At 45.2% G+C, this 20,706-nt stretch overlaps 1 protein-coding gene across 1 annotated transcript in view; it reads left to right on the top strand.

The window, feature by feature from the left end:
- PRUNE2 (prune homolog 2 with BCH domain) overlaps positions 1-20,706 on the top strand; it is a 1,307,647-nt gene that overhangs the window by 1,169,050 nt on the left and 117,891 nt on the right. The window contains exon 16 of the mRNA XM_078677810.1: positions 1,990-2,088. Within this exon, the coding sequence (XP_078533936.1) occupies positions 1,990-2,088 (99 nt within the window). The remainder of the gene's footprint in view (positions 1-1,989; positions 2,089-20,706) is intronic.

The raw sequence follows: 20,706 nt of genomic DNA on the forward strand, positions 1-20,706 counted from the left end.
ACCTCTGCACCAGACATTGCTACAGCTATCTCCTCTGGCTACACGATCACCTGTCAAGACAGACCATCAGCACAAGCCTGGAGGTGGACCCACCATTATGTTGCATTGTATTGTATTTCAATATGTATAAAGCGCCTAATACCCATCCTTTTTACTTCAGTATACGGGTAACCAATAACAGTTGGCGCTTCCATATGGCAATTAAGTATATGGTTACGATGCTCATTGAAACATATTTTTGCCTTTCTCATAGTGTTGCCAATATACAATACTCCATAGATATTTTATTGACTAAATACATCCTGCAGTATCAAAGGTAACAAAATATTTCAAAATGAATGTGTCCTCATGTAATTCAAATGGTGCTATGTAAAGTGCTCTGATACCCGGGTCTAGTTCGCGCTATATAAAACTCTGTAAAAAAAAAGAAAATATGTATCTGTGTGACTTGCATATTCTTCTTAAATCCTTCTGATTTTCATATGCTAACACAGTGACTGCAGTTTAAACATGGAAATGTTTGACCTGAACTGTTGCTACTAGAGCAGGACCAAGACTCATTTGTGCATGACATGTGTAAGTTTAGAGTGCTGCAGAGTGCAAAACACCTGGATGTAATATGGCCTGAATGTTGCTAGTGTCTGGGATTAATTCAAGCATGTATTGAATCACTTTATTGTTTCTTACGCATGACCTCCTAAGTTCGAAACGTGTGGCCCGATCTGGGTCCCTTGCTTACTCTGCCATAGGACTCAAGCTATGCCTCACTGACAAAGCCTAGGTAGGCCAAACTTGGCCAGAGGCTGCTTGTGTTCCCATCTAGAGGGGCCACAGTCTGGCAGTTCTGACTACCATGTCCCTATCAGAGCAGGACCTAGGCTGGTTTGTATACGGTGGATGTCTGTCTAGACAGGCACCGTTGGTGATAAACGATGAACTGGAATGTCACCCCAAAGCAATAACCAGTGGTTCATATTAATTGAAACATTCCTTCCATCACACTATTGTTTGTTCTATCAAAAGATGGACACCTCCTTTTAGGACTTAGTAGTAGTGGACCCATACACATGTTATGGTCCTCTGAATAAGGTCAGTCATGTCCCAAATTCTATGTTTTTGGTCTTTCCATCCATCTTGGATAAGCTGAAATATTGAAAGAATATTTTTTGAGTCATCATTTCAGCTGACCTAACTGACTGAAACATCAAACTGTCATAAATTTGTGGAACATTTCAGCCGAGTAGATTACTGGAATGTGTTATGTATGATTTAGTAAGGGAAATCCAAGTCTAGGACAGAGGTGGAACTTAATAGGTAGCCTATGTATGGGCAGCAGAGTAGGTCAGGTTTGACTGTGAAATGAAAGAATTCCTACCTAATTTGTTAATTGCATTTTACTTTACGGCACTTTGATTTAGTCATGAACGTTTCTCTCACTCATTTGATTTATTGGTTGTAGTAGTGAAAAATCAGGGCACGTTCAATGTCAACATGCTCTACTTCTTGTTGAAAAGTTTGGTTGTGAAGTCTGATGGGATCTACCTGTAACTATTAGTTTAAGCGTGACTTTTGAGGGCGTTGTAAGTTGGTGTTGTCAATTAGTGCAATGTGCTCCTGTTGTCTTTTAATACAAATATTAAACACTCATTTTAATAAATAAATATTAAAAATAAAAGCCATGCAATCAAAACTTTAACAACACCAAATATTGTTAGACTGTAAGTAAAATGAACTGATCTTATGCTTGTTGTGAGATATTTTGTTATTGAAACAACAATTTTCAGGTTTTCCTAGGTTTAAAAACATCTTGCTTCTGTAGTTTAGTTTGGATAATCTGACAACCACTTACCACTTTGCACAACGTTAGAGACTTGGTTGCCACTTTGAAAAAAAATATGAATACATTCAACTAGTCAAACATTAGTTAGTGCCTTGGTTGGTCTATTTGCGTTTGTTGCATTACTTAGATTTGATGTTCCATTGTTTCAGCTCAAAGTTCAGCAGCAAGATAAAATATGTCTCCAGTCTGGCAGAGCTGAGTGACCTGATACCCATGGAGTATGTGCACATTCCTGAGAGCATTATTAAGTAAGTACATTTTGTATTAACTAATTAAAATGCATTATGTGAAATCCCTGGGGTTGCCTAGCGTTCTGCATAGCTTAATTGTGACACAAATGTGGTAATTGATGAAAACCATCCAAAGAAGTAAGATGCATAAATGTTTTCATTTCATAATTTCAGTTTCCTCATTACTTCATTCTATTGGAACCTTCTGTAGAAAACATGGATGAGACAAAAAAATTACATATTCGCATAGGACATTCACAAAAAAATTATCAGATTTTGTGTCCACCTTGTGTGTTGTTTTTTTGCGCCTCACTTCTATGCTGGGATCCACTGTGTTTCGTTGGTACTGACTACTGTCTGCACTGCAGGTCAGCCGTCAGAATTCAGTGGCTCTGATTTCCCAAAATGCTTGGTGGATCTGTGGCTCACAAGCAGGAACAACTTAAAATCCCCCTCACAATCGTGAATGGTGTGGGGGACTTTTATGTTGATTCTATTTGTGATTGACAGCTAGGGCAGGTTGTTTACCAGTTGATTGGTGTGTTCTTGCTCGTTTGACTGATGTAAGACTATCCATTTACAATTTGGACATCACTATTTGTGTCTGCATGTCTCAGGGTGTGGATGTAAAGGGTGTGGTAGAAGTTGAGTTTAGAGATCTCTGACAATGTCAGGGAGAGGATGTAGCCTCACGACTAGAGTGGTTGCCCTCGAAGCTGGGGAACCGGGTTCACGTCTCGTCAACGACGCTCAATATCCTGTGATTCTGGGCAAATCACTTAATCTCCCGGTGCCTAAACAAAAATGAATGTGTCCATCTGTAACTAAACTGGTGCTCATGTAAAGCTCTCTAATACCCGATGTCTCGGGTCTAGTTTGCGCTCTGTAAAACTCTAAAAAATAATTTACAAAAATATATTTTTCTTGAATAGGAGCAGGTGGTTGATTCTTCTTCATTTTCTGAGCAGAGAAAGTATTTTAGTCTTCCATGAACGATATTGCTAGTTCTCATTGGAAATCCCGTACATTTTCATCCCCAAGATTTTAAATGGTGCTATTAGTGGGGTCTAAAATGCTGTGTGAAAAGCCTGCATGTGCCCCTTTAAATATTTCTGCAGAACACCCAGAGTACAAAGTCTTCTGGCTATCCGTACATTAACCCAGACCAACAGAAGTCACGTGGTAACAATTCATGTTTAATGGCCTCCGCTACTGCTTTACTTCTCGATTCCTCCTGGTCTGATGATACCATGCTCTGCCGCGAGGGGGAACCAGCTTCAGATGCTACTCGAAATCCACATGCACCATCACTACCTGCTTTTATAAGATGGCAATGTGCTCACGGCTTAAAATAATACCAGGCTGCTTGGCTGCCTGTTAAAATGCAAGCTAGAACAATCTTTGTTTTAGTATCAGAGAGTTGGGAGTAAGCTGGGGGTCACATGGGCCTGGGAAAGCACTACATTCAGGTGGTGTGAGGAGTCAAGGAAATTAGTTTGATGTCTTTTGCTCCTGGTGATTAAGTTAATGCCCCTGGAAGATCCTGCTGAGCTTAGCACATGTATTATTTCTCCAGATAGTGTTGCTTCTTGTTGTATGTGCTGCAGATTGTTTGGTTACACTGAACGCAAATTAATGATATAATTCTAATCGCGGTAGGTGCAGATGCTTGAGAGAGTAGAAAAACTGGGCTCATGCAGACCATGTTTTTGGGAAAACAAATTGCATTCACTTATGATACTTTTACCATTGCTAAGCCCACCTGTGACGGAAAGGAGAATCACACTGGTCTCTATTCACAAATGGATATTCTGCTTTCATCATAAATTTTAACCAGAAAATATGTCTTTTACGACTGGCTGGAACTCGTAAATGGAATCCTAATTGCTAAGAATGCTTTTTCTACTGCAAAATTATCTACCATGAGTGCAGAGAATCTACAGTAGCAAATCCCATCCAGAGCTGGGAAGTAGGCATTCCATCTTTCTGGTCATTCCCAAACCTACAAGGCAAACCGCCTCGAAGGTTTGGAAATGCCCTGTAAGATGATTCTTTCTGGGCATTTCCAAACTCATTTCCATGCTCGAAATGGTCAGAGAAGGGCTTCAGCCAAGGGCCGAAGTAACCCCCTCTTCCAGGAAGGCAATGGGTATGGAGCAACTCCAGATTTGCTGGGGGTGCAGACCAAGTGCTTATTCCACAAGGATACATTTTTCCCTGAGAAGAAAAATAGTGCATTGGTAGAGAAGGTTCATATCTCTCCCTGAGTGGACATCTATGCCATGTAGAGCTCTGCAGCGGGAGGACAGAAGCCCTTGGGGATTGTTGCATGACATTCCCAGTTGTACACCTGCAACCTGTGCCTGGTGAAACGTTCAAAATTAGACTCTGCAAAATTAGACTTGTAAAACAATATACTATCCTCCTTAAAATGGATTAGCATGGATTGTGGCAATGTAAATCTTCCAGCTCAAAGGCTTATCAAAGGTGATCACTAACACCAAACCCCTTGTCTGCTGCCGTACTCTGAGATTCCATGTACCAAAATACCTGTCTATCAGCTTAATACAGTTTTTGGGAAAGAAAAGATCTCTGCATAGTGATAGTAGTGTCCAACCTGCATGGATATCTGAATCCCTGATACTGATTTCTAGTCATACGCAAACATGGATTATGCATGTATGCAATGACCTAGGTATATTTCATGCTTTGACCAGGAGGGGCTTACCATGTGCATGCTAGAATGCATATCTGCCTGTGCATGATACACAACATGGAGGCCTCTGGGTTGCATGTTGGAATCCCAGGGCCTAGAGAGGCTAATTGAGGTATCGAGTGCAACCCCCAGGCAGCAGATATGGATTGCTGACATTCCTGAGGGTCGGTGTGGGAACACACACACTGGAGGAAGGGGAGCAAAACAACATCTGTGCACATCAAATGTCTCTTTGATTCTAGGAAGAGTTACAGGTCAGTAGGCTCTGGGCTTATTGTCAGGAAGATGGTGGGTCGAATAAGGTTGGCACTGTAAGACCAAGGAATCATAAATGAAGGGAAGTATTAGGCATTTCAACCATAGAGACATATCTCAGTAGAGGCTGACAGCCAAGTTTCATCCCCAGTTACTCCCTCGGCATGTACTGTGGGTAAGTCAGAATTGAAGCCACTCCTGGTGTGGCAGACTGCCTCAGACAAAGGACAAAGCAGAGGAAAGGGTACCTATAAAGAGTTAAAACCCACGACCTGACTTTCAAAGGACCAGACACTAAATATTTGGGTCTAGATTTGGAGAATAAAGGTGGTAGCATGAGTCCCACACTTTTTTCAACAGTGCTGTTTAGCCAGAGAGAAGGACACCAAGACTCCTAGCTGCTGGAACCAGGACTCGGGACCAAGGTCTGCTTGTCTCCCTGCTGGGTGATAGGCCATCACCCAAGAAAGGAAAATCACTTGCTCTGAGCCTTGAGCACTAGCCTTCTGCATGCCTGCAAGACCAGAAGACTCTTTGGGACCGCTGCACCCAGCAGCAGCAGCCACATATAAAAAGTGGTGGGGTGGGTGGAAGCGGCGCGGGGGTGCGGGAGGGGGAGAGTGGGGGAGGACTTTAATAATAATTTAAAAAAAATTAAGTTAAACTTGCCGGCTGCCTCCCGCGTCACGCCTCCATGCTGCTTCTTCCTTGTCCCAGCAGACACGAGACTATGTCACAGACTACCTGTCCAATCCCTGTGCTGCTCTAAAGCAGTGCAGGGATTGTCCTGAGCGGGATAAAAAGATGTTCTGCTCAGGACAGTGAGTCTGTGCATGCTACGCAAGATCTTCCGGTGGATCCCCACCGAGACCAGGAAGACGGTCACCCAGGCCCTCGTCACCAGCCGTCTGGACTACAGCAACTCCCTCTACGCAGGAACCACCGCCAAACTCCAGAAGAGACTTCAGCGGATCCAGAACGCCTCAGCACGACTCATCCTGGACATCCCCCGTCGCAGCCACATCTCCGAACACCTGAGAGACCTGCACTGGCTCCCGGTCAACAAGAGAATCACCTTCCGCCTCCTCACCCACGCTCACAAAGCCCTACACAACCAAGGACCAGGATACCTCAACAGCCGCCTGAACTTCTACGCTCCCAAACGCCAGCTTCGATCGACCGCCCACGCCCTCGCCGCCGTCCCTTGAATCCGAAGAGCCACCACTGGGGGACGGTCCTTCTCCTACCTCGCCGCCAAGACATGGAACTCCCTCCCGACCCACCTCCGCATGACCCAGGACCACCTCGCCCTCAGGAAGCAGCTCAAGACCTGGCTGTTCGAGCAGTAGCGGACCCCCCTCCCCTAGCGCCTTGAGACCCTCCGGGTGAGTAGTGCGCTATATAAATGCTCTGATTGATTGATTGATTGATTGTGGGGTTTCTCCAGCCCTGCTGTTCAAAACAGTGGGGTTAGAGAAACCTAAGTGCCCATGTGTGTTTGGCCGGCCTGAGACTGCCGGCCAAGCACAACTGGGCACTTAGAGAATGCACATAACATGTCCCCTCACGTGCTCCAGCCCCATCCCTCCCTGCACACACTGGCTGAGCCAGCTGCTTAAAAATAAAATGAAATATTGATTTTATTTTTAGCTGCTGGCTCTGAGCCAGCCAGGCGATGCTCCTCCGCCATTGCAGAGGAGCCACCCCTGGCTGCACCAATGATGTTGGTGACCCCCAAAAGACAGGTGGGGGCCACAGTGAAGTGATGGCCATCACCCTTGTGCAGAGCAAGTTGGCGACCCTGTATGCCAGTTGGGGGCGAATTTAGCACCTAGCGCAGCAGTAGTTGACAATTAATGCCAAACATAGATTTTGTCATGCAGGGACTAGCTTGGTGTGTATCGGAAAGTTGCCACCAGTATTGAACAGGGAATAATCGGCCTCACTAGAAAGGGATGAAAGAACTTTGGAATACTGCCTAGGACGTCTATAATGTGATGACTTTAAAAGAATGTGGTTATTATTTAGTATGTTGCCTATGCTTTGTATGCCTATGTTAAAATACTATGTTTTTCGTAATGGCATTTATTTGAACAATCACTGTTTGTACCTCGTGGCTTGGGTCTCCCCTCAAAGAGCCTTGGACTGCTTGAACCGCGCCCTCACCGAGAGTCAAGTGCTGATCACTGAGAGCCAAGAGCTGGAGGGGGTAGTAGTTGACCCAATTAGTCAGGACCCATATTAGGGCGGGCCTAGGGACAGCCCTGAGACAGCACATCTGGAGTAAAAAGGCCACAACCCACACTTTTGGGCTCAGTAACCCCTGCTTGCCCCATGTCCCACTAAAAGGGGTTCTCACAACTGTATAATACCATGAGGCCAAAAGGCCTATTGACTTTTTGTGTTTCATAATAAATAAGTCAAGCTTTTTGCGTGTTGTGCAACATGTCAAAAGATACAGATTACAGTTGTTGCATGTGGCAAAATTCTCCCTAGTGAGCTATAACCATTAATATTTACTTGTTACAATAACTAACCCAGCCTTACTGTATTGAGCATAAGATTTCCCCCCAGGGCAGCCATCAGGACTTTAGTCATACATTTACAAATATATATGTTAGAATTCATAGAACAAAATACAACCCCCTCAGGAGGGCTTTGCTAGGAATCGCGTTGTGTTAATCTTCTACCCCAAGGCTTTGTGAAAGCAGTAACTAACAACAAACTCCTTGCCTGCTGCAGTAAGCAATGAGATGTCATGTAAAAAGAATACCTGTCTACAGGCATTTGTACAGTGTAATAAGAATGCACTCTTAAAGATCTATTTGGTTTGACATATCTTTTTTCACAGTAATTAAGTCAGGCACACTTCCTTTGTCATACCGCTTCATAACAGATTAGGCTTCTGACGTAACCTTTGTCATTGTACCAGTCAGGCCTACATACTTTATCGTTGTCTTGCCATCATAACCAACACAGATCTATTGTATTGACCGTAAGCTTTCACACAAGGAAATAATCATGCATAAAGGCATACAACTAGAAATATGTACAAAATCACAGTTGGCAAACTAATATACTGTCCACTCTAACAGGGATAACTGCAGTGCATCTCGTCTACTACCAGATCTCTTCGGTGGGATTAACCAACATCAATCTCCCAGATTCCATTATACAAAATAGCACAGTATTATAACAACCCACTTGTAAACACCTATTGGCTTTAACATAGCTTTTCACAATAAAGAAGTCAGGCATGCTACTTTTGCCCTAACTCTTCCTACAAAACAGATCAGAACTATGGCATCTGAAAACCATTCTCAATAAACCAATAGGGCATATAGCCTTTATTATCGGTTTTAACCATCACCAACGGAGGCCTAACCTTCCCACAAGGCATCTGTAAGGCATACAGCCATAAATGTCTAGATATTTTCAAAATCTGGATTTCTCAAAGCATTCTGTTTTGTTGGAAGCACACTTCTAAATACAGTAACACAACTGGGCAGGGTCATTAAGGTAGTGGAAGGGGTACCAAAGAGAAGGCCAGGCATAGTGGCTACTCCCTGTGGCGACCCCTAATTAACAGAATGGTATGACACTGCCCATTCCACACCATTGTTTTGCATTTATTCTAAAATATACAAACCTCACAGAAAGCAGATCAGGACAATTCCCAGGTAAAGAGTTCCTCTGTGTCAAGAAAAACTCTGGGTCTGATCATGAAGGTTCCACTTTAATTACCCGACCTATAGAGTGTCCATCTGTGAGAGCACCACTCCCTGTTATGGGCTTCTAAGTATGTAATGTTCTGAGATGATTAAGGCCCTGCTGAAGGCATAGAATAATTCCAGTGCATCCTTCTGATGAAACATGTTGAACCACACAAGGTCATGATATAATAGCATGGATTTTTAACCTTACGCCACAAAAACACTCGTGCATTAAATGTGACTCATTTCGTCTGGATATAATTTAATTTATTTCTTACACACTTCGCCATTCTCTTTAACATGGAATCTAACCATTTTGAGCACACTTAAAATATGTATCTGATGTCCCTATGAATATTAGGGAGGCAACATAAATGTGGCACAGCAGTGCTCTCTATACCATTGAATAAAAGGAGCTAGGAGAAAGAATAATTACATTTTATTGTCTCCTATACTTTTTGCGATTGCCCCATGATAAAAGTTAAGACTGTAGTACAGATTAAATGTACTGCCCACCTCCAGTTATATGGGGAAAACGGCTTTGTTGTCCTCTGCACCCTATGTCTGATCCTGCTTGGAAATTGGCAGGTGGCCATTTATCCTGTCATTTAATAACTACTTTGAGCAAGTCATGCTCTTCTGTATCTTTTTTTCTGTTATTAGGCAACCACATACTGAAGGTTCAAATGCAAGTGAAAACAGCAAGTTGCAGTACTGGGAGTTACATTGTTAAGCAGAGAACCACACATTGCCCATTAGTAATGATCATAAAGAGCACTAAGAATCATAATTATGCATTTCCATTATTAATAAGGAATATTACACGACATGGATGCTGATTTTGTTCATTTCAGAAAGGTGAGCGATTGAGTTAATAAAAACGGATCAAAATCCCTCACCTTGAGTTAGTCCAGATCTCTACAGCACACCTAACAAGTCACTGATCTACCTTACTGTCCAATAAATTGGTCACTAGTGAAGTGCTCAGTTATTTTCTGTACCATTTCTCTGTATTAAAGTGAACCTAAAATATAGTAGCATTATGGATGATAAGATGGTAAATAGTTTTATAAGTGCCGTATACTACCACCATGAATAACATTCATAATTTAGATCAACAAATATTGCTTACCCTGCTTACTTTTATTGCAGGGAGCTAGGGTAACTAGTCTCAACCAAAATATCAAAAAATGCTCCTTGGACGTATAGTCATTTTTAAATGGGTTAAGCAATCCACTCATAGAAGAGAGCATGAATTGTAATTGAAAAGAGCAGTGGGTATATTGGAATCAATTTTATTAAATTTAAACTTTCATATATATAAAGATATTCATGTATCCAGAGTCAATCAAAACATCCCACTAGACCTTCCCCTTGTAAAAATCCATATAACAGTGTCACAAATTTAAAAGACGAATTAAACACATAAAGATGATAGCAGGGCAGAGCTGCAGGGCAAGTAAAGATCCATGTAGCCTGGTGGAGGTCACCCTTCTCAGATTTCCCATATAATGCTTTCAATAAAGGTTATGCTCTTTAGAGTACCAGACGTGCAATGTTTCGGCCCCACTCCTCTAATGTTATAGTGCCATCCTCGGGATTGGGTGAGGGTAAATATTAAAGGGTACTGTTCTGGAAGATATTGTCCAACTGTCCAAAGCACCAAATATATTAATCAAAAAAGTCTGTGTCTTTGAAAGGTCATCGTTGCGAGTAGTTTTCTGAGTGATTCATGTGTACTTGGTCTTGGCCCATGTTTGGCATCACATGCCTCTTTGAAGATTCCTAATTTAACTTGAGTAGAAACCAACGCAGTTCAAATGGAATGCTTGTATTCCTGAGGCTACATCGTCCGCATTATGTGTTTCAATCAGGAATTCACACAAACATTGTCTTAAATCAATCTACATTACTGCACACAGTGGCACAGGGAGACCAAGTGACCCAGGAGATGCACCCGCCTCTGCTTGGCATCCGTGAGCAACGCCCTGAAGCCACTAGTGGCATCTTAGCTGTGCCGCACTGCATGCCCTCCTTCATTCCTGCAACTGCGCATTGCTCTCCTCGACCGTGTCGGGGGCGCCGGCATTCGGGGGACTGCCCTGGTCTGGCTCACTTCCTTCTTACAGGACCGGACACAGGCCGTCCAGTTGGAAGGCTTCTCTGCTCCCTCCTGTTCTGTTGTTTGCGGGGTCCCCCAGGGTTCTTCTCTTTCTCCCCTCCTTTTCAACCTTTATATCCACCCTCTCATAGCCGCCTTACAAAAAATGGGGGTATCAGTATTTAACTATGCTGATGACCTCCAGCTCATTTTCAACCTTTCCTCCTCTGATGATTCTATTCTCAAGTTCCACACTGTACTGACATTCATCTACGACTGGATGAATCATAATCATTTAAAACTCAACAAGACGGAGCTGGTCCTCACTGGTGGCCTTCCTAGTCCTTGGTCCCCCGCCTTCTGGCCCCCTGCCCTTGGTCCCCCCCCCTTCACCTTCCACCAAAGTTTAAACCCTGGGTATCCAAATTAGTCAAGACCTGACCATGCGTCCCCAGATCAGCTCCGTTGTCTCGGCCTATTTCATGTCCCTTCGAATCATCCGTAAAATTTCTCGCTTCTTTTCTGTCGAAGCCCTTAAACTTATCATCTCGGCCATGATCATTTCCCGCCTGGATTATGGCAATGGCCTTTATGTAGGGATTCCGGCTTATGAGCTTTGGCGCCTTCAACTTATCCAAAATCAAGCAGCGCACCTTATTCACAGGCTGCCCAATTCCCATCACGTTACCCCTCTGCTTAAATCTATTCACTGGTTACCCATCTCCCAGCGATCTCTATTCAAGTTGGGATGCCTGACTTTCATGGCTCTAGCCGGCACTGCTCCAGCCTTTGTCAACTCAAAGATTCGTGCCTATCTCCCCAACAGAAGCCTCCGCTCCTCTACCCAGGCACTCTTGGAGGTACCTCACTTTCGGAGGAAAAAACAGGGAGGCTTGCGGTTCTCTACCCTTGCCCCCCGCTTCTGGAACGCCCTTCCCTTCACCATCAGGTCCATTCCTGTTTATATGGACTTCCGCAAAGCTTTAAAAACTCATCTCTTTTCCCTAGCTTTTCCTTTGCAGTAATTTCCCGGCATCCCTTCTTCCTCTGTGTCAAATCATAGCGCCAAGAAACCGTTGGGTGTTAGCGCGCTTAATAAATTCCTTCAACTTCAACTTCTGCTCTCGCCATTACTTTAGAAGAAGAATTTCTTCCCAAATGTGTATTGTTAATATCTATCGACTGACTAATCTATGAGTGTTTGAAAAGCGGGGTCCAGAGGGACTACATGCCCCATACCTCATTGCGCCAGTGAGGTACTGCGATGAGCTGCCACTGAGCTTGTTTAAGCCAACTCCTGCTCCCACAGCACAGGAAAACAAGTGTTTGGAGAGCGGGTGCCCACGGGACTACACGCCTCACACCTCAGTGCATCAGGGAGGCGCTGTCGCAGAGTGCTTTTAAGTGCATTACTGCTCCTGCATCGTAGGAAAACAAGTGTTTGGAGAGCAGGGGCTTGAGGGACTATGTTAGAACTTTGGGTCTCTATCTGCCAGAGTTCGGCACTCTGTTCAAGTAGGGACCCTTATTCTAGTCAGGGTAACAGAGTCAAACAGCTAAAATAACCCCTTCTCACCCATTTGGCAAGAGCTGTCAGGCTTATCTCAGAGGTAATGCGTAAACCATTTGTACATACACACACATTAAGACAGTGAAAACACTACAAAAGGATACCACACAGGTTTAGAAAAAAAGCCAATATTTATCTGGATAAACAAGACCAAAACAACAAAAATCCAACACACACAAATCAAGATATCACTTTGGGAAAGACTACTGTAAAAATATAGTTCTTAGAAGACAATAGCTCCAACTGGACTATCTCGATGTCATGACAGGTATGAATCCACTGTGCAGCGCTGACCGTGCGGGCATGGGCGAGCCACGGAGTCACACGTTCCCCCAAAGTAACAGTACTTTACAATGATGACAACAAAGATGTTGTACTGAAGTGATGCAATGCCGGGCAGCGTTGATTCCTTACTGCCACAGGAAAGGTGAGGCATGGTGGGGTGTAGCGGCACCGGCGACGATCGCTGTGGTGTCGGTGAGTCCGGGAGGTCACCCACGCCAGTTATCGACTCCGCGATTATGTGGTCGAGGTGCTGGTGTCAACAGGCATCAGGACTGCGTTGTAAGTCGGGGTGGTGCATTGTCCTCTTCACAAGCAGTGCACTTGGCTGCAGTGGAGGCATCGGTGCAGCTTTGATGTGAAGCCCTGTTGTCAGGGAAGTCGGGGCTGTGGTGCAATTCAGGGCAGTGCATCATGCACTTCACGAGCAGTGCCCTTGGCTCCGGTGCAGGCCACTTCTTCTATGACGAAGTCAGTGTCGCTATGTTGCAGAGTCGGTGTGAAGCGCAGTTGTCGGGGAGGTCGGGCTGCATTGTAAGTCGGGCGGTGCATCATGCTCTCCAGAAGCGGTGCCCTCGGCCCCAATGCAGGCAGGGTGCATCGCTGACAGTGCCGTACGAATCATACCTTTTAAATACAATGCAACCCTGCCCAAGGAGCTACCTTGGGCCTTCCTTAAGGGTGCCTTACATGCAATAAAAGTGATGGTTTGAACCTGGCAAGTGGATGCACCTGCCAAGTCGCTACAGCAGTTTAAAATTGCACACACAGACACTGCAGTGGCAGGTCTGAGACATGTTTGCAGGGCTACTCACGTGGGTGGCACAATCAGTGCTGCAGGCACACTAGTAGCATTTGATTTACAAGCCCTGGGCACACCTGGTACACTTGACTAGGGATTTACTAGTTTATCACATATGCCAATCATGGACAACCAATTACTGATACAATTTGCACAGGGAGCACTTGCACTTTAGCATTGGTCAGCAGTGGGTGAGTGATCAGAGTCCTAAAACCAGCAAAAGTGAAATGCATCACACAGTCAAAAACAGGAGGTTAGAAGCCAAAAGGCAGGTCAAAAACACGGCAAAGATGCCAGGTCCAACAGATTACATGCACTATACCTCATCGCTTCAGGGAGGCACTGCTGCTGAGTGCTTTAAAGAACATTACTTCTTCCTCAGCATGGGACATGTGCGGGATGCCTCTGGGCATTGCCCAGGCAAAGGCCGGACCAATTCTGGGCCCATCTTTGCCAATCATCGACTGGAGGAGGCTGGGCTGTGCCACCCCTGTTTCATTCAGACTGCTTCAGGTACGGTGATTACATTTTACCTCTACATATAAGCTTGCCATTAAATCTTGGCTCAAAATAGGAAAGCGTAAGCACTAAAGCAGCCCTTGACACCACTCTTTTTTTATAAATCTTTTTATTAATCAATACGTGTCAGCAAGGTAGCATATAACAAATTGACATGATGTACATGGGAGGTAACAACAAGCGGTCACAATAATAATCATTGTATAGATTGAACTGAGCTGTGATAGCACCTGAAACGTTACAATTATGGTGAGGGCAGGTCTTCAATAGGAGAGTCACATGGTGGACTACAGATCTCCCCCCGGTATGCATTCCATGCCCCCATACCAATGACCATTTCTTCGGCAGCCCCTAGCGAGGTGCACTGTTTTTTCACGGAGCATGCACCAGTCCATATGCTTCTTCCATTCTGTTACAGTGGGCGGGGTTGTAGCTCTCCACAATTGAGCTATGTTCCTTTTTGCCACCTTAAGGCCCTGAGTGGCCCAGATCTTACCCATTCTGCTCAGGTCCGTGGGCTCCCAAACGTTCAAAAGGCACCTTTTCGCCTCGGGCCGGATGTCCAATTCTAGTACCTCACCAAGAACAGCATGTATTTTTCACCAGAACTCCTCCTGAGTAGGATATGCATAAACGTGCCTTCATTGCCACACTACCTTCTGCACTCCCCTCCCTGTGCCCTTCCCATGCGAACCAAGCAGGGTCCAGTGACATACACCCTGTGCAATATTTTCAACTGAACAAGATGCAGTCTAGCCGAAATCGCTACCTCCCGTGTAGAGGTGAGCGCCTCCTACCATTCCTCATCATCAAGATCGAGGCCATCTCCCTCCCACCCCGCCCTTGTGTTCTGAAGGAAATTCACAGTGTTGTTTATCAATTACTTATACTTGAGAGAGATCGTCTTCTCTGGCAGGTAACCATTGAGCAATCCATCCTCAAGGGGTGTGTGCTGCGGGGGATGGACCCTTTTGTGAAGTGAGACTGCAATGCCTGTCAGACCTGTAGATACTGAAAGTACTCTGTATGTGCAAGTTTGTATTTCTGCTGCATGGTAGCAAATAACACTACATCTTCCTTTGCCCACAAATCTCCGATCCTCGAAATCCCTATAAGGTCCCACTTATCGAAGCCGTTCGACCTCCATAGGTCCCCAAGTGTCTCTGAGTCCCAGAGAGGTGTTGCCAGCGTCAGTTTTCGCTCCCATCCAGGCTTTTGTTTGCTGTGTGCCAGACCTATACAGAATATTTGGTCAGTCCGGTGAGTGGGAACTGTTGCAGTCTCGAATAAAGGGCTCTATTGTAGCTTCCCCTGGGGAGAAGCCAACGGTCCATGGCATAGCCTGGATCGTCTGCGTTTCTATAGGTGCCTTGATTAATGGCTGCGAGGTGGGAAGCCCAATAATATTTCTTGAGATCACGAAGACCGATCCCCCCATCAAACCAATTGAGGGTGAGTTTGGTCAGTACGATTCGGGGCTTCCATTCCCACAGTAAGTCTCTCTGCAGTTTCTCTAAAGTATCTAGTAGGTATTGGATCAGGGTAGTTCTGCAGTGCATAAATAAAGTGAGGCAGGGACATTATTTTAATCAGTGCTGCCCTACCCAACAGTGAGAGTGGGAGTGCCTTCCATGCCAAGATGTCTCGCTTCAGTTTTTGTAGAGGCAGAAGTAAATTATGAATGTAACTGGGATGTTGGTTCGATGTCACAAAGACCCCTAAATATTTAGAGCCTGTCGTGACTTGTATAGGGAAGCCCTTGGGTATAATTGGGGGTTCACCATGGAGGTTGTAAAAGGTGGACTTACCCCAGTTTATGGAATACCCAGAGTATCTACCAAAGCTCGCAAATATGTCAAACACTGCTATCAGCAAGGCTCTAGGGGAGGCGAGAAACAGAAGGATATCATCCGCGTATAGCGGGATGTGGTCCTCCCATATTTCCATCCAGCGTAGTCTGCGCACAACTGGATCTCTCAGAATCCAAGAATCCAAGCCACAAGGGTGAACAGGAGGGGAACAACGGGCACACCTGGCGAGTCCCCCGACCCAGTGCAAACACCTCAGATTTCTTGTTGTTCACCACGACCTGTGCCAAGGGCTCTGAGTAAAGAAGCCTGATCCAGTCAATGAATCCAGGTCCAAAACCCAGCTTCACCAGGACTGCGAAAAGGTATGGCCATTCAATAGTATTGAATGCCATTGAGGCATCCAAGGAAACTATGATCGCCGGTTCTTGTATTGTTACCAATCTTCCCATTACTCCATGTACCCTCCAGAGATTCAATCTTGTATTTTGCTGAGGCATAAAGCCCGACTGTTCTGGGGGAACAAGTCAGCTGATCACTTTGACCAGGCGATTGTCCAGGAGCTTAGGGGGAATTTTAGGTTCTGCATTAAGGAGAGCGATAGGCCTATAAGGGACGCAGTCTGTCTTGGGCTTTCCCTCCTTGTGAATGATGATGAGCATGGCCCCCCTCTCCTTGGCACCACTCTTGATGGCTGCTTTCAGAGGGCAGTGGAGTAATTAGTAGAGACAGTTCGCTGGTTTAGCGTCTTTTATCCGTCTCCTCCCTCTTCCTTGAGCAGCTCATACCTCTCCGGTAACATCGCCTGTTGACACAAGAGATACAGTTGCCGGTTTTAGATCTGTGGCGTGTTCCACAAACCCACCAGCTGGTGTCTTTATTGTGGAGCAGGAGACTGCACAATCCCAACCACAACCAAACATTGGGGCAGAAAGGGGTCCCATTAGGAAAAGGTGAATAACTGATACAGGTATTAAATCAGAGAGGTTGTGTGCTTCTACTCTGCCCTTTGATGGGACCTCTATAGTGGTTGACAAGGGCAAATCATTGAGATAGTAGTCTCAAGGAGCCTGTGATGGGCAAACTGGAGCCAATTTATAAACACCTGTAGCCAATTTATAAACACCTGTTTGCTACAAAATTAGAGTTTCGCAAGATAAATTCTCTCTCTACCACGCAGCAGCCGGTGGCACCATCTGGTGAGCGCCGCATTGTGGCCACAATCCACAGCGACCAGCCCTCACGGTCAGAGATTATCATGGGCGAGCCGTCAGGAAGCCACCTTTTATCCAGTATGCCAGCTAACCGACCCAATGTGACTATGCGAGCAGATGAGAGTGAGAGCACCATTCTTAGGTGTGCCAGGAAGAGGGGGGTAGAAGATGGAATGGGGGGGGGCATTGGTACGCACAGGGGTGGGCCAGGCTTCAGGACTTAAATCAATATCAGTTAACCTACCTCCGGACACTTGTCCATATGTGATTATCTTGTCAAATGAGTACCATTGAGTTGGGCAACAATAAACATCTGTTATTCAGTACCAAGATGCCCTTGGGTAAACGTGCACTTTACAAATACACGATATGATATGTTATATCTGTCTAGCAGATCGTATAGAGGGAATCATTCGCCCAACTGAGGGGAGAGGGGTTGGCCTAACGGCTAAGGCGCCCGACCTCGGACCTGGGAAACTTGGTTCGAGTCTCGGTAACGACGCCAAAAACCCCCTGTGATTCTGGGCAAATCACTTAATCTCCCCGTGCCTAAAAAAAATGAAAGTGTGTCCTCCTGTAACGTAACTGGTGCTATGTAAAGCGCTCTGATAACTGATTCGGTTCGGTTCTAGTTCGCGCTATATAAAACTCTGCAAAAAAAAAAAAAAAATGAAAAAAAGGTCTTGCATAATCCACCAGGTTCAACCGCTCCATTAGAGCGGAGGAGCGCAGCCCCCCCCCCCCCCCGCCACCAGGGTTTTGAACCTGTTTTATTATCATTTTATTTTAATCCCCTGGACCTGCCCCCAGGACTCTGATGAGTCTTCGGGCATGTCCAGGAAACGACACTGCTGGTGGGGAAGTGGTGGGCATTCCCTTCAGTGCGCATGAGGTGTTTAGTCGGCCGTCTCAGGACGGCCAAATCCCTCATACATAGTGAAGCTCTCTCCAGCCTCGGCTGCATTGCTGGGGCTGGGGAGAGCAGGCACATGCTCCCAGCCTTTGATACTAGCTCCATATCTAATAGTGTTTGCACATTAGGTGATTTGTGTGTGAGGAATGGAATGGTATCTATCAAAATAGTTGATTGTCTACGGATAGATGATACCGATACCAATGCTGTGCCACCAAGTCCCCCAACTCCACAGCCAACAATCTTGAGCTGCAATACTGCAGGTATCAGGGGTAAGGTAGGTGACCCTGATTGGGGTAAATTTATTGACAGACATGAAATTTGCCTGTTCCAGGAGACATGGGTGATTGAGCAAGTGTATAGGGGGAGGTTTAAGAGTTACAGTGTGCCCCCCTATTAAACCTGTTGCTGGGAACCCTTCAAGCGGCTTGCTTATATTGGTGCACTCCACCTTATCCTGTCCTATCACTCAATTCAAATCAGGTTCCCCAGATATTCAAGGGCTATTTGTTTCTCACCCAAAGTCCAAACCCTTCTTGCTAATTAACATATACAATAGGAGTTGTGGCTATATGCAGGAATATCAAACCCTTCAAATGCTGGACAGAATATTGGTAGCTCACTCAGAATCTCACCACGTGCTTGTGGCTAATGATTTCAAACTCTCTTTTGAACCAAGTGGAATAGCGCAAGATCTGTCAAGCTCAGAGGATTCAAAATGAGGGATCCCTGATCTCACCTCTTGAGTGAGAAAAAACCTCTCTGGGCGACCCTCCAATTGGTGGAACTTACTCTGACGCATGGCTTGCGTGCCTGTAATGGCCACTCACCCTCAGACAAAATTCCTGCACCCACATTTAGAAGAGGGTTGTATTGTAGCTCCATTTACTATATCCTACTGTATATGAGACTCTGGAGACAAATGGCGATATGTTGGCTATGGAGTGAGATGAGAGCGATCACAATCCCTTGATACTTAAACTGAAACATTTAACGTTATTGTCCTTTTCTTCTGAAGTGGAAGGACATCAGAACCAGCTAGAAACCACAAACAATAGGAGAAATGGTAAGTGCAAGGAAGTGAGTTTTTCACCCAATGCAGTTTCAGACTTATATCTAAACCTTGCCCCCCACATGAAGACTTTACTGACAAACTTGAGGAACCACGCAATAATCCGGAGTAAGCACAATGCTGTGTTTCTAAAGGTGAAGGATGTTTTTACCATAGGAGTCTTGGGGTGACTTGAATCGATTTCTCCAATGGAGTGGTTTAATAGGCCACGCAAAACTGCAAAGGAAGCAAAAAAAAAAGGGAGTCACCTGGGGTATTAGGGAAAGCGGGCCCTATATCGGGCCACCAGAAAGCAAGCCAAAGCAGAATGGCAAAATTAAACTTGGCTAGATCTTATGAATGCTTCAACCACTAACAACTAGAAGAAATTCTGGTACTTAGTCTGTCTAGGTGGTTGGAATGGGGGGAAAATAGGTGAGTCTTCAATCCTACCATATGAATGTTTCACCCGTTTCGGAACCCTATACTCAAGCACTTATGCAACAAAGAAGGGTGTTTACCCTGGGGACGCTAACAGTCTGTCAAACTCCAACGCCTCTCCAGTAGTCTTCTCCTTAGAGAATAGTAGTGAAGTAGTCTTTTCTATATCATGGAAGGGTGCTGAGATTGTGCTAATCTTTAAGAAAGAGAATCCCAGAATCCCCTCTAACAACTGCCCAATCAACCTCCTAAAAAATATACAAGTGATTTGTTGTTAACAGGTTTTGGAGCGACTCCTAGATTGAGGGGAACAATATCCTCTTGAACCTGCAGGCAGGTTTCAGGCACAAAATGGAAAACCGTGGACCTGGGAGGGGTGACTTCTTTGTGGGATTCATTGACCTCCAAGTCGCAATTCATTTGGTGACTAGGGAAAAACTGTGTGAGGTTCTATGAGGGATGGGGATCCCTCCTAACTTATTGCGCATAGCTATGCTCCTCCACGAGGGAAATTATGCCAAGGTCCGGCTGGTGTGACAATAGTGGAGAACTGACTGATGCTTTCCCAGTTGAACAAGTTGTGCACCAAGTTTGCGTTCTAACACCAACACTTTTTCTTTTATACATTAACAATTATGTTACTTACCTGTTCAACTATGTTAAGGATTCCCTTTCCCTGACTGGCCACAAAATCTCCGGGCTTTTCTTTGCTGATGACACACTCCTGCTGGCTAAAACCAGGAGGGGCCTAAAGAACTTGATCAACAGCTTCAACCAGTTCTGCTTCAAGTATGGTCTTAAAATTAACATGACCAAATCAAAATTTATGACCTACTCAAAGAGAGGTAGGGCGAGGAGTGTCATCAGAGCAGGGAATAAGCATTTGGCTGGTTGAAACAGGATCCTGGGAACCACTGATCGTAAAAAGCTCAATTCCTCCCTTAGTTTCTGTTACCAGACAAAAAAAGATGCAGCCACATGTTTCGGCATTCTACGAGGCCTAAGGCCTGTCCTCAAGTTTTTTGATTCATCTAGAAGGCAGCTGATAGTCCAGGCCATGGTGCTCTCTCGGCTGGACTGTGCCTGTTCCTTGCTTCTGGGAGCCAACCAAGCTGAGATCTGCCGGCTGCAGCGCATTCAAAATGCGGCCGCCAGAGCCTTAGTAGGCCTTCCCCGATTTTGTTTTATCTCTGATGCCATCCGGAGGCTCCATTGGCTCCCTATGGCTCAGCGTATCCAGTTTAAGACCCT

This window comes from Lissotriton helveticus, chromosome 2_1 (assembly GCF_964261635.1).
Source record: "Lissotriton helveticus chromosome 2_1, aLisHel1.1, whole genome shotgun sequence".
In the NCBI taxonomy this organism is placed as follows: Eukaryota; Metazoa; Chordata; class Amphibia; order Caudata; family Salamandridae; genus Lissotriton; species Lissotriton helveticus.